The 15271-nt window shown below is 39.1% G+C and overlaps 1 protein-coding gene across 1 annotated transcript in view; it reads left to right on the forward strand.

Annotated features, from left to right (window-relative positions):
• LOC139714980 (arf-GAP with SH3 domain, ANK repeat and PH domain-containing protein 2-like) overlaps positions 1 to 15271 on the forward strand; it is a 133009-nt gene that overhangs the window by 33023 nt on the left and 84715 nt on the right. Inside the window, exon 2 of the mRNA XM_071626628.1 lies at positions 11316 to 11388. Coding sequence (XP_071482729.1) covers positions 11316 to 11388 — 73 coding nt within the window. The remainder of the gene's footprint in view (positions 1 to 11315; positions 11389 to 15271) is intronic.

The raw sequence follows: 15271 nt of genomic DNA on the forward strand, positions 1-15271 counted from the left end.
TTTATGTGATGGTACTAGGTGAGGGCTTCAAAACTTCTACACAGAATTTTGACCTTTGACTTCTTTGACCTTTGACCTTGATTTTTGACCTATATTGTACATTTTGCTACGAAATGCTACTCCTTCGCCATTTTTAACCCGATTTCGATTCCGTTTGCTTTATATGATGGCACTAGTTGAGGGCTTCAAAACTTCTACACAGAATTTTGACCTTTGACTTCTTTGACCTTTGACCTTGATTTTTGACCTTTATTGTGCATTTTGCTACAGAATGCTACTCCTTCGCCATTTCTAACCCGATTTCGATTCCGTTTGCTTTATGTGATAGCACTAGGTGAGGGCTTCAAAACTTGTACACAGAATTTTGACCTTTGTCTTCTTTGACCTTTGACCTTGATTTTTGACCTATATTGTACATTGGTTACAAAATGCTACACCTTCGCCATTTCTAACCCAATTTCGATTCCATTTGCTTTATGTGATGGCACTAGGTGAGGGCTTCAAAACTTCTACACAGAATTTTGACCTTTGACTTCTTTGACCTTTGACCTTGATTTTTTACCTATATTGCACATTTTGTTACAAAATGCTACTTCCGGCGGGGACATATGTTACGCACCGCGTAATTTCTACTTTTCCTTGTTTTTTTTCAAATTCTTTGCAACAAATTGCCCTGTGCCTTGTGAATGAATGGTACGCCATTGCCTTAAATTTTGCAACTCACCAGACTGTATAGGTTCACACATACGGGTTCAGGGTCATGCTCTGGTCATTGGTCACTTTATATGTGCAGTCTGAAGGTTCAAGAAGTACTTTATTTGCAGTCTAGTTAATTTTTTTTATTTTTTATTTTTTCTTTTTTTTGGCTGTTTGTGAACAGTGGCAATCAAAATTGATTTTGTGTGTGTGTGTGTGTGTGTGTGTGTGTGTGTGTCGCAATGCAAGAACTGATGGCTTCTGTGCGTGAGAGTGCCTCCTGCTTATTACGTACCACTAGCTTACTGGGTCTGCCCCACCAGTGGGGACCCCACTTCGTTGTGGCATCAATTTGTAAATATTTTCGGTGCCCATATGCTCAAGCAAGATTCTCCAGATACTCCTCCATTGTGGATTGCAAATTAAACTGCTGGTGACGGATAGCCCAGGCATGTACAATGTAAGCCATGAATATTCAGATATGAAGTTTTATCACCCTGAAAGAACATCTTTCCACTTCCCCATTCTCTTTTCCTTCTTACTCCTTTATTTTTCAATGAATTGAACGTTAAAGACACCCATGGGGAAATTTGCTAGATTCTTATGACATGACAAAATGTGCCATGATGTTGTTCCATGTTCGGTTTAGCTGTGACTGACAGGCATTTAGCTCTTGAGTATTTTTCAAAATCTGTCTTTTTATCTGTACAAGGAAAAATATCATGGAAGCCGTGATTATGCATCAAACTCATTTCTTCAACATGAAAGGCATAAGACATACTATTAATTTAAAAAAAATGAACCAATCAACAACAGGAACACTTTCTTGACTTTGATAGGAGAAAGGTCAGTAAAATCTAACAATAAAAATGACCATTCTAGATAGGTTGCTGTGAATTCTGCAAGCAGTGTTTTTGATACAGCGTGTCTCTGCCCAATCAATTTCTGATGCCAAAGTTAGACTTAAGTTGGAATTAAGACAGGTTTTGACTGGTATCACTTGATTCACTGTACTATACCTCATCTAGGTTTTTGTGCAGCTCTTTGCATTTGGTGGCACGGATTCTGGCGTGTGATGACGTTCTGACGACATCAAAAAACAACCAAAGAAAGAAGTGCACACTGACTGTGGCAACGATGAGTTTGTGCATCAGATGCAAGTGTACACGTTGTGTAGATATTGCCAGCGCTTTTGATCTTCCTCCAGGAGTAGGGAGTTATAACATTTTACATTCTTTAAAGGTTTCCATGGTGAGAGAACATTTTATGGATAGTTTCATGGTATACCATGTATTTCTTGGATGGTAGTGTGAGTATGGTCCCGAAAATTAAAGGATCTACATGTACATGTACTTCTCGATGTTTTGATAAGCATGTTCTGATTGTCCCAAGGAAGGTAAGAACATGCTTGCCTAAATGTTGAGACTGAGTGGGTCCTTTTCAGGATAACAAGATCTCATGTGACATATGTTCATTGTTTATGCCAACAAATCGCTGTGTGAAGCACTGGTGAGAAAAACAAAACAAAACAACAGAACGGCCTGCTACAGAAAATTTCTCTCTTTAAAGTGGGCAAGCATCTGTCAAGTTAGAATCGGGTAATTATGTCAAACATGTGGCTACGATGGCAACTGATGAAACCTTTATGGTCGTTGCCAGGCGATTTCTTTGTGTGGAGTGTTAATTAGTGGAGGGGAACTCCAAAGAACCTCTCCAAAGTAAAGATTTAAGCACTTAACTACATACCCAAGGGATAATGTGTGTGTGTGTGTGTGTGTGTGTGTGTGTGTCTGTGTGTGTCTGTGTGTCTGTTTAGGTGGGTATGTCAGAGAAGAGAGAGAGAAAAAAATAGCAGAGAGAGAGAGTGGCTGCAGAGTGATTGCAGAGATGTCTCCGCAACGTCTCTGTGATGTCTGGATGTTTTTTCAGTTGAGGCCGGGTTGCTGAGATGTCGTCTCTGCAACTTTCGGCTGAATAAGTTGTCACCTTGTTTAGAGACATCTCAGTCACCCTGGTGTCGTGTTCTTGATGAGGGTGCAAGCCACTTCTTGTTCTGTAGAATCACACAAGTCACGGCAGTCATGACAGTCATGACGACATATCCTCCAGTGAGATAGGGAGGGGATAGAGTTGCCTGGCTAGTTGGTGGGAGAAGAGTCACACCCTTTGATTTGTTTCTAGCAATGTTCATTACCCTACATGCTGATGAGTGGAATATTAATGAGGGATGCACCTGTGTTAATACTAAATCTTAACACCTGCTTGGTGTACTTTGTATATGATGGGAACAACAGTATTGTGACGGATGCCAAGAACTACGGTCAATCTTGCGTTGGTCAACCATGCACTTAGTCGAAAATGCACAAGTTGAAAAATTGTCAGGCCAGAGAAGGAATCTGATTCTAAATGGGTGTAAACCACATATGTTAATTCCATTGTGCAAGTTAAGTCAGGTGTCATATAAATCTGAAGGATTTTGTGCGGTCCCTTTGGATACAACTTGGGTGATGTTAACAGTATCATATGTCATAAATTGCAGTTTTCATTTGAGCTTGACAGGGATATATCACAGATGCAGTGAAGCCCTATACATGAAGGACAAGAGCAAGACAAATTTTTTGGAAAGAGAAATAAAAAAAAAAAAGATTAATTGGGGCAATTTGTCAACAAATTCAACAAAATTGGGCATTCTGTGGACATTCTTTTTTCAAACTCATCTTTGGATTTCATTCAAGAAATACTGTGAATACGGCACATATAATGGAATGGATTAATGCGGGAAACCAAGTGAAAATAACATACACACACACACACACACCACTTTATTGCCCTATGTTAATATCAACACTACAGGACACACATTTGGACATTCTGTTATCTTATTTGTATTTATTTATAAATTTGTATTTTTTTGTGTGTGTGAGGAGGAAGGCCCTTTTATTGCAGTACATAGCATGGTGTAACTGTACAAGCTCATATAGAAAATGTCTTTCTTTATTGTGTCCTTGTTTATAGCTACATGTAGTTAATGGTGCTTTACATGTATTTATTCATCTCAAAGTTTCAAGAAAATGTATCGTATGTTGCTCAATGTACTTGTAGAAGATATTTGACTTTATTTGACTTGTTTATGATCGAAGGTTAAACCAAATTACATTCCACGTAGAAAATCATAAGAGGTGAAGGTCACCCCAAATTGTCTCCAGTGTATCGGTGTAGTAGCTCATCAAGCTATGATGAATATCAGAAGACATCAAGCGGAACTGCATCAGTATGGTGAGCAATGTATTATTCATGTGCTCTGCATTTATCTGTACTTTATTGGCGAGGATAATGTGCGATCTATTGATATCACAGCCTGTCAAACCCATCTGCCGGAGAAATTAGGCATTCGTGTACCTCCGCCGTTCTGCATATCGCGTCCCGCGAAAGACCCGATCATCCATGCGTTCAGTCATAAATAACCCTTCTTGGAAAAATAACCAGAAAATGAGGAGGGACGGGAGAAAAAAAAATAGTAGGTGTGGGGATATAAATTTCAGTGATGTGATATAGGCTTCCTTCCCTCTCTGGCTCTCTTTCTCTCTGTCTGTCTGTCTCTCTGTCTGTCTTTTTCTCCATCTCGTGATGAAGTGATGCGGTTTACGGTTGGATGGAGAAGGACCATCCTCCATCTCGCAAGGGCCCCTCCCCGGCGACGCAGGGGAAGCGATATTGCCCCCGGGGGCTCGCCCACAACATGAGGCGAATATTGCCTCCTTTCATGATACATTAGGCAGGGAAGCATGTAAAGATGATTTACGCCTCAGTCCCAGGCACTGCAATATGCTTAAGGTATTTGTGTGTGTGTGTGTGTGTTTGTGTTTTAATTTAATGTATTCTTGTTTGCTTGTGGGAGGGTTAAAGGAGGTGCCACGTTGTGCCCAAAGAATAGTAATTCCCTATTTCGTGTCCAGCAGGCCTCGCTATGGAAGACAGCATGGCAAGTGAAGTGGAACCCTGCGGAGAATTTGGGCCTGTCATCAGGTTCTCATTAACTGTCTTAAAGCTGCACTGTGACCAGTCTAATGCGTAATTTTTGTCATTTCTGAGAATTTTCTTTGCACAACTGATATTGTGCTGTTATGACGTTATTTCACACATTTTTTTTTTTTTTTTTTAATGGATACTTGTACATCTTAGAGCAATAATCGACAGTGCTGCTGGCATGATACGAGAACTATGTTTTGGCTTGAATTCTCTGGACATTTCCACTGACGCTTAAAGGTCAAACTCTTGTCTACAGCAGGGTCAAAGAGGGTGCATTTATTTTAATGCAGATATTGAAAGAAAAAACATGTACATTTGAGTAGTGCCACAAGGGGCGGCACTGAATTTATAACTCTTTATGTTTCATGGTGTGAACCCCCTGTGTGCCACTTATTCTGAAACGGCAACATAGTTATGGTTTGGGAAAACATTCTGATTTTCAAATAGATCTGTTTCACTTTTATAGATTTCTGTTGCCCTGTACATGTAAAGAGCAAAGTTGTAGAGAAAATGCCAAGCTCTGCTTTGGTGTAAATTGTATGACGAATGTATCATTTTTTTTAAATTTCGAATGACCTGAAGCTGCATTATTGTAGAGGCATGACTTTTGCACACAAAACAGTGACAGAAAATTTGAATTTACTTGCAAATCCAGGAGAATAGGGACCATCCTTGATATTCAATCACCACATAAACTGCAAGGTATATGTGACAGGAATGGAATTGCGAGAGACACTTTCATTGTACAATGGCATTTGGCAGTTAATCGATCAGTTTGGGCGGGTTCTGCATTTGAGCAGAATATGCGAACTTGATTCATGAACAACTGAGAGTTGGCTCATATTCTACCCTATGAAAGGTTTACATTGAATAAAGGGTAAAGTTCTTTGTTGCCTGGTCAGAACCACAGAAGCATATTAAGGCATTGTTATTGTGAAAACTGGTAAGCAAAAATGCAGACCAAAAATTATGACTCTTTGCCCAAAGAATGTCAAATGATTTTCTCAAGTATGATTGAATGCTGAAGTATGGATTGTGTTGGATGCACTTTAAATCTATGTTGGTAACAAAATGACTCAATCGAGGGATATGAAGTGAATATCATCCGTGATGGTGGATCGAGTAAGTTTGTAAATGATGCATACCCATTGATGATGTAATGCCCTGAAGTGCCTGTGTGTTTCACACCAAGTATGGCATATGGGGTGTGCAATTTTCCCTGGCATGCATTATTACAAAACCTCAAATGGGATATGGGGATTATTTATTCACTAAATCCACTTCATCCCACTGGATACGTCACCCTGGAGGGGTTAAACCAAGTTAAAATCTCATTGGTTGCCTCTCACCCGATTCGAGGTCAGCAAACTTTGCTCAACTGAAAGTGATCTGATGCATATCGTAGGAAATGTGATATCCTTTTAATTGGGTATTTGGATTGGGAATACACTGAGCACTTTCAGAACTCTGTAGGTGCATGTACATAATAGATGTGTGATAGAGAAGACAAAATCCAGTGGGTTTTATGTCCAGTTAGATTGGTTGATTGAGTGATTTTATAATGCCATCTGAATGGAAAACTGATATTGTAAACTTTGCTCCATACCATGCACAGTAGAAAAAATAGACAAAAACAAACAAACAAACACACCAAACACACCAAACTCACTGTACCTTCGCAAAACTTCAGGAAAAAAAAATTGGGGGGGGGGGGGGTATGAAGAGCACTAGATCTTTTATTCAAATAACTTTGTTGTTTTTTGTGAGCTCAGCTCTGTCACTACATGAAAATCATGTTGAAATGAACATTTACAGCCTTGTCCTTGTCCTAGATTATCTTGGGGCAAGATATTGTCCTCTGTCTCTATTAACAAGTTTGCCATTCATTCATAAATGCATTTTGAATTTTGTTTGTTTTGAAGAAGCTACCATAGTTTCCTTGCTTGACGGCCCATATGATGTCATGGAAGGAGACATACAGCTGTTGTTAGAAAGACTGTCAAAGCATTTTGTTTGCTCCATTTTCAAAGTTTTTAAACTTTTCTCACTGGGCTGTAAAATGAATGGCAAAAATGACATTTGTCATCACTATCAAAATATATTTATCACCGCTATTCTCATGGTTGATTCTGTTTACACTGTTGTATTAGGAAAAATCTGAGAAAGACGAATGACTACTTGCATTTATATAGGCCTAATCATTTGCAGCCTCAATTTCTGTTATAGCTTCAGTTTTATACCATACCTTCTGACATTGGAAACACACTATAAGGCCATGCAGCAGGGGATTTTCCATAGCCAAAAATATTGTCTGAAATATTCCTTTAGAATATTACTACATGGCAGTGCCTGTTTCTCTTTGATTTCTTCACAGGGGAACTGTTTAATCACGCTGAGTTTCCCATTAGAAGATAATGTTGACGTACAGATCAACTAATGCTGTAAAATAATACCAGCAGTATACTTTGTATGTCCTCAACGTTAGTATCATTTGTACTCGTCAGCAAGGTCACCAGCACCGGTTTAGCTGTGGAGGAAGTGGCGAGCTCGCTACAGAACTCTCCGTCAGTCTTGGGTTTCACCGAAATGTTGTTCAGAGAGGCGGAAAGACCGACCGACTGCAAGTCGGGCGTAAATTCCTGATTGCATACTTTAGAATACTGCAGTGTCAGTCTGTATACTTGGGATGTGCTTGTGCTCGCTGGTACTCTATTCACTGCCGATTTCTTTCAATTCGAGGAATAGGGATGGATAGAAATTTGTGCTCTCATTACAACGGATAGGAAATTGAGTCAGAATCACAACTGCAAAATATATGTAGATGATAGGCATACAGTAAATAAAGTGACACAAGATCGTCGTTGTCCGTAGCATATTGTATTTTTCTCCTTCCTTTTCCTTCTTTACAATGTGCCCCAGATCTATAGCGCAAATATAAATATTCTGTATTTTTTTATATTATCATTAAGTACTTACATTATACATGGTACATCTATGATGTCTGCGTCTGTATCAAGAACTTCATGAATAAAATATCTTAATGTAATTATATCCATGTGATCATTATCTATTACCTCTTTTCTGTTTTATGTATGTCTATATCTTGATCCACAGTATATCCACATCCCTTTGACTATATCTATTCTATCATCTGTATGATCTGTTATCTTTTATCTATTCCTACCTTATACTTATCTGTATGTATTGTAAGGAAGGGTTTTTCGATAAAGGGTAAGTAGCACAGATGCAGGAATGCATCGTCTTACAGATTTTCTGACCCGTGAGACAAGGCTTCGCGGAGAGTTGCACATCTGTATGGTGTAGATGTTGCACTGTGCAGTGATGCTTGGAAGAGATAAGGATGGTGCTTCCATGAAATGGTGAAATTGAGACCCCCTTTTTGCACACTTCGGGTTTGCTTCCTTGACGATGACGAATTCGGGACAAGACTCGGGTTTGCCCCCTTGAGACTAATGGTGTGAGTTCGCCCGCTTCATCAGTGGTTAAAAGTTAGGAAGGGAGTAGATTTCTTTTAAAGTAACAACTGGTAGTGCTAATATTCTCCCAACAGATTTGTGGTCACTTGATTGTGGGATATCAGCACCCCTGAATTAAGATGGACATGTTGCCTAGAAGTACAGTATAATTATGTGACATTTGAAATCTGAGATCTCTGAGATTTTGTTGCTGTTTTTTATTTTTTGGTGGTATTTTTTGGTAAAGTATCCCTGTCAAGCCAAGAATGACTCAGACAGAATCTGATGTGCTGCCTTTGCAGCATTACTGAGCTTTTGAAAGTATCTGCTGGGCAATTACATACAAAAGATCATACGTACAACTGTATAAATTCTTGTTCAAATGAGGATATTTGGGGGCAAGGTCCCCATGCTTTTGTCATGCAGGTTGTATCCTTTCCTATTACTTGTCCCAAAGAGAGTTTAAGTTGCCTGAGACTAGCTGATATTTGTAGCACCGGTGCCTGCTCTATCATATTAGCCATTTTATTAGGATAGCTTTTTATACCCCCGCCAAACGAAGTTTGAAGGGGGTATATAGGAATCAGCGGACGGTCGGGCGGTCGGGCGGTCGGGCGGTCGGTCGGTCGGTTGGGCGGGCGGTCGGGCGGTCGGGCGGTCGGTCCGTTGCAAATCTTGCGTCGCGAACTACTTCCTCAGTTTTCAACCGATTCCCATAAAACTTGGCACAGATGTGTGCCTTGGGTTGTAGATGTGCAAGACGTATTTTTTGACAGTACCCAAAAGTACGTTGCCATGGTAACGGCATATTATGGGCAAAAATGGGTACAAATCTTGCGTCGCGAACTCCTCCCACAGTTTTTGATCAATTTTTATGAAATTAGGTACAGATGTTCATCTGAATATGTTAATGTGCAAGACACATATTTCCGCAGTGGCAAAAAGTGCGTTGCCATGGTAACGGCATGTTATTGGTAAAATATAGGGCAAAATGCTTCATGGCAAAACTGCTTCATCAGTGTTCTTCCAATTCTCATGGAATTCATATTGAATGTTTGTCTTAGGATATAGGTCAGCATGACACATTTCTTGACAGTGACAAAAAGTATGTTGCCATGGTAACAGCTCACATATTATGAGCCAAAATGATGGAAAATTTTGTGTTGCAAACTACTTCTTCAGTTTTTGCCCAATTTCCATGAAACTTGGTACAGATATGTGCCTTTGGTTGTAGATGTGCAAGACGCATTTTTCGACAGTACCCGAAAGTACGTTGCCATGGTGACGGCATATTAATGGCAGAAGATCAATTAAAGATCTTGCGGATTTAACTACTTCCTCAGTTTTTTGACCAAAGCTTATGAAATGTTGTTTGGCGGGGGTATAACCAGTCACTGTAGCGACATTTCTAGTTTTTTGTTGGAAATCTCAGCCATTTCAAGGCCAATTTTCATCAAATAAACTGTGCATTCCTATAAGGATTACATGCTCTTTCATATTTAAGAAGAGGTTTCTCATTATCTGACAAACACACACACACGCCCATCTGAACTGTGCAATGTGTGGATGTGCATGAATGGGACTTTATGCAGAGTATGTGCAACTGCAAGCCTTTAACTTGACTTACAACAGGGAGGTGGCTTCCCACCTCCCTGCTTACAAGGACCGTCTGCTTGGTACTCCAGGGTAGTGCAGGGAAGTTTAGATGCTATCACTAAAAATTGTCCTTCCCACACAGTCAAAGTTAGAGATAGTTGACTGACTATAGAGGGATGGCACCAGCTGACTTGGGTTAATGAGGGAACCAGGCTGCTGGGATTATGAAAGGGGTACGGTAACCCCCCCCCCCCCCCCCCCCCCCTAAAAACACCAACGCTCTTCTTAATTAGTCCGCTTTGTGGACCTTGAATGGGTGAGATTTGATGGATGTTATAGTGTTGATTGCTGCTGTGATATTATCTCCTAGATCTCTTCCTTTGTGTATGTTTATATGAGAGATAGAGGGGGAAATAATGGCTGTTCCAGAAGTGACGTTGAGGTCATGGATTTTCCATTCCTCTGCGAGCACAAGTTCAAGCTTTATCCCCATTCATTAATTTCCCCCTCACCAAGGTTTCTTGGAATGAGTTTATCAGAGTGTTCAGACGCAAAAGATTTATAAATTCTAGAAAGGTACATGTATATCTATACCAAAATGGTTTAGCTATATGATGAATTTATACATCTGAATGTTGACTAACAAAATGACTTATAACAAAATGATGTACAACGAAACGAGGGTCAGAGCATCGTTTTGAACTAGAACTCGATAACGAATCAGCATTCCATTGTGTCCAGTGTGTGTCTGAATGTATGGCGACCATAGAACAGTATAACTGGGCAGGGCTTAATGGGAACACGCACGCACAAAAGGTGACCCCAAAGCTGTCACTCATGACATGCGCAGTGGGAAACTGGACATCATGACATGCGCAGTGGGAAACTGGACATCTTTACGACGTTTTCGAGAACGGTCGAGATCGTGCCTGAATGGTCTGTCAGCTATGTGATGATTTTTTATGCGTCGTTTCTTTATCAAGTTTTGGTATAAACTGGCTTGCATCTGAACAGGGGGTATAACTCTAGAGATAGAGAATCATGTCTCAAAATGTGTTCAAATGGTGTTTAAAAACGTGGTTTGAAACACGATTCTTGATTTACAGTGTAGGTGCCATGTTTATGTAAGCATCATTATAATTGTGATTCAAGTGTTGTCACTGTTGAGCTGCTTTGCGCCGTTTAACCTACATTGTTGTAGGAAGTAGAGATCAAAACTACAGGGTGGACATAGAAATGAAAAAGAAAAAGAAACCCACCAATTTAATCAGAATGTAATTCACCTCAACGTTTTGCTCTCATACTTACTGTCACAAAAGAAGAAGTTTGATATATTAACCCGTTGAGGACGAGTCCAAGTATACGCGGGTATGTGTCTATGGGAAATGAGTGTTGTAGCAAAATCATTCCGTCCTCAACGGGTTCAAGGGAAAACAGCGTGCAGCTGTATGCGCATTTTAATTGAGATACAGTATTGACATAACTTTTTTTCTCCTTTGTCTTTCTTTCAATTTCCAGACTCTTGATACAGACAGAAGTGGTCTGAATAAAATGCGGAAGAGTATAAAGGCAATTTACCAGACTGGAAACAGTAAGTACACATACACTGTGTGATTTCTGTGTTTAAATAACTGAATTTGCAAACGAGATATACTCGTATGTAGGTATTTCTATGCAATTTATTCAAAGGTATTGTTGTTATTAAACATTACTTTCACAAGTTTTTTTTTTCTATTTCTTGATATTAATTGTATTTTGGTCCTAGGATATGTAGTCCAACTTGCTCAAATGGATGGTCATTAGAAATTTATAGTTTAGTGTTAAAATTTTATGTCAAACATACAACTGACACTTGCTACTCTGCCGTCCCATGACAAACTGAAGCAACTCTGAATTTTATCAAAATCATTTTTAATCATTATTAATCCTTTAGTGCTCTTTGTATACTGTTTGCATGAGTGTAGATATTAGCATGCATTTAATCTAAAATTGTAATTCAGCAGGATGAAATTGTTTAGGTTGGATACAGACCATTAAAGTTTTTAAACCTTTATACTATTCCATGATTAGCGTTCAAATTCAGATTTTGTTGTTGTTGTTGTAGTAATTTTTTGAACAACAAAGTAAAATCTGTGATTTTCCTACACAGCCGAATGAAGTACATTCACAAATGTCCATCAGAACTAAACTGTAGCTGAAATAAGCATAGTATTCCCCTTAATTCATACATTCTCTGTATGCCCACACATGCACTTTCACACCTCATATGCACACACTCTACACAAACACACATAAAGCCTAGCAAGGCACTCAAAATGAATTCTGACCATCAGTGCATGGTTCCCTTGAGTTACTGGTACACTCTATACACTAACATGTCACGTCTGTGGGTTAAACATAACATGTTTTCAGGCCATGCACATAACATGTAGCCAGGAGTAGTACATATTGATTTTTTTCTCCCCACATCAGGTAGGGGAAAAAAAAAAAAGCCATCAAAACAAAACAATACAAAATAGAAACAAAACAAAAACAGACAAGTCTGCACAAAATGAATGCATCATGTCTAACCGAATGCATTCCACGTCTATATCAATTCAGGAGGAAAGAGTACAGTGTTAGGGACAAATCAATGGCGTACTGATTACCTATTATGTCTGCATGCCTCGGATTATTAAAGGGCTCCCTGGTAATGTGCCCTTTGTCTGTATCCATTATGGGAATCTTCCGCACATACATGTAGTGTGCGGTCACTTTGATAATGGGGCACATTATGCACCCGTGGGCATTTAATGAGTCTAGCTTCCGTTATTAATACCAAACACTGTGTGAGCAAGTGTATTCACATGTAACATAGATACTGAAAGGTTGACTTTCATGGGAATATAGTGGCACACCCTTTAAAAAGAGGAAGTCGCCTCAAACTATACATCAAAGCTGTACACTGGCACTGGTCCGACAGTCCAGGACCAGTAAAAATTACTTTTGGACTAGTAACTTTACAGGAATGGACGAGTGAAAGATGCAGAAAACTGGGTACCTTCTTGTCAGTCAGACAGGTCAGACCAGTAGAAAAAATGGGTCATTGAGCAGCCCTGTTGATACATGGCTGTAACATACATACATACAGGCAGACATAAACATAAATGTGACCCTGCACCTTAAAACAAACAAAAAGTCGCCAGACATGAATTTTTAGTTAAGACCATATTCTGAAAGAGCAGACTTTAAGCTTTAAAATGATATATAACTCAAATCAAATGGACTCTCCTAACCCATCTGAATATTGGAAAGAAAGCACAAACTCAGGAAAAGTGTGAACTGAGAAAAGAGGCTCTGAAGTACAGTGTCTATTCAAGCGCTTAATCTTTACCAAACCGTGCTGGCTGTGCGATGAATGGGACAAAAACAGGAAGTAAACCACCAGAGTAACAACAATGAAGGGATTATCAGATTAAACTGAAATTAAATATGCCTCTTTCACACATTCTGTCCATAATTAATGTCAACTTTCAAAGCAATAGCACTACCCTTTCCAAAGTTATTAGAGTTGAAAGTGAAGCGTGTGGACAAGGTTTTTCAGAAACGAAAAAGGGATTCTAAAGACACACTTAATGACACTATTCCAACAAAAATGTTCAAGATAAACTGCTAAAAAAAAAACACTTTCCTTCCCGTTTTATGATACCAAATTTTGGCATAATGTAAAAGAAGACCCGCTCTTTCAGAAAACATAAAAAAGTCAAGTTCGCCTAAATTGACCCATTTCACTTATTTTCAGTCCTCAGGCAAAATCAGTGTGTGCGACTTTATGTTCGTTTTGAGGTGCACGGTCACAAATGTATTCATATATTACATGTATGGATTATTATAAGTGGACAGTATAGAAACCCTATTGAAATACATGATGATCTGTGAAAGTTTTTTTTTTTAGGGAAATTGGACGATCCATGCAATGGTCATGTTTATTCCATGTGCTGCATTCTCTCGGTGGGAACTCAACATCAATGTGTGATAACTCGGTAGGAGTGAGATGGAAAGATGCATAAAAAAGAGGAAATGGAATGAATATAATTTTTCATTGGCATCAAAAGAGTACTGTATAATCTACAATGTGTAGGCTCTCCTGAAAGCATATCCAATATATGAAGTGTTTGTTCGCAAAAACCGATAAGTCCATTTTTCGAAGATTTGAAAGTACGGTCTCTGTCATAAAGTACGAAAATAATACCTTTTAAATGATATATTGGTCACTACATATAAAGGTACATTTTTGAAATTATGGTCAAAAGAAGCAAAAATTTTCTTACTATTCTCTCTATTTTTCTTGAACTTTAATCGCAAATATCTCAGTTTGGCAAATATGGACTTATCGGTTTTTGCAAACAAACTCTTCATATCATGGAATAGTATTTGCCCTAATATGTCTCAGGAACAAGATCTTGTAAAGAGAATGTGCTGTTCATGCAAATCTGAAGGTTGAAATAAAGATGAAAATTTGACTGGAAAGAGGAAGAAGGAAAAAAGAAAAGAAGCCCAAATCAATACAGTAAACCTCAATAAAGAAAGAGAGAGAGAGATGGGGGGGGGGGGGGGGGAGGGCGCGAGAGGGGGAGAGGGAGAGAGAGAGAGAGCATTCTTATTGTGTGTGGAGTTAATTGTGTCCAGAAAATGGTAAACACAGATAAAAATTGTATAGTATCAGGCTTTATTTGTAATGCAGTGCAGAGTGTGGAATGGTCAATCAGACTTTGAACTCTATTTTTCTTTGGCAGGTTTTTTTTTTCCCATTTTTTTCCCATTTTTTTTTTTTTTTTGCTGGTCTCAAGTTTGCAGCAGGGCCTGACCAGTATAAACAACTATAATTCCATCTCCCCGGTCCGAGACAGGCTTTCACATTGTGTGGAACTGCCCTTGTGACAAAACATTAGGGGCGATTGCAGCTGGGCTTCGCAACACAAACAGTTGTCAAATGTACAATGTAAAGGGTCCGTCCCATATGGTTTAATACCATCTGCAACGTTGTTGCACAGGGAAATCATCATGGAAATGATACAAAGCAGGTTGATATGAACCATTCTATCAGTGCATTGAGTAAGATCCTAAAACAATTTGAAATTTCCATTCCCTGCTTCAATCTGCATAATTGTGGATGGATGCCTTCACATAGTTTATGAAACATTTTTAAATTCTATTTATCACTGTTGTAAAAAAAAAGCAACAACAACATCAACAACAAGAACAACGACATAAACAACAAGTACAGAAAAGGTATTTCAGGCAACCAGAAAGCATGCCAGGGGGAGGGGGGGGGGGTGGGGGATGGTACAATTTATGTGGAAACACATGAAGATTCGTGGTATCTGATTGGTTGACTGCTCATGATGCGACGTGTGATAAAAAGGACTATTGCATGCTGTCACTGTTGAGTGTGCATCTTTTGTCGACTAGTTTTGGATATTTCACTCTGATGT

The sequence above is a fragment of the Diadema antillarum genome, unplaced genomic scaffold (genome assembly GCF_040938485.1).
Source record: "Diadema antillarum isolate AM-2024a unplaced genomic scaffold, OU_Dant_1.0 scf00000045, whole genome shotgun sequence".
Classification (NCBI taxonomy): Eukaryota; Metazoa; Echinodermata; class Echinoidea; order Diadematoida; family Diadematidae; genus Diadema; species Diadema antillarum.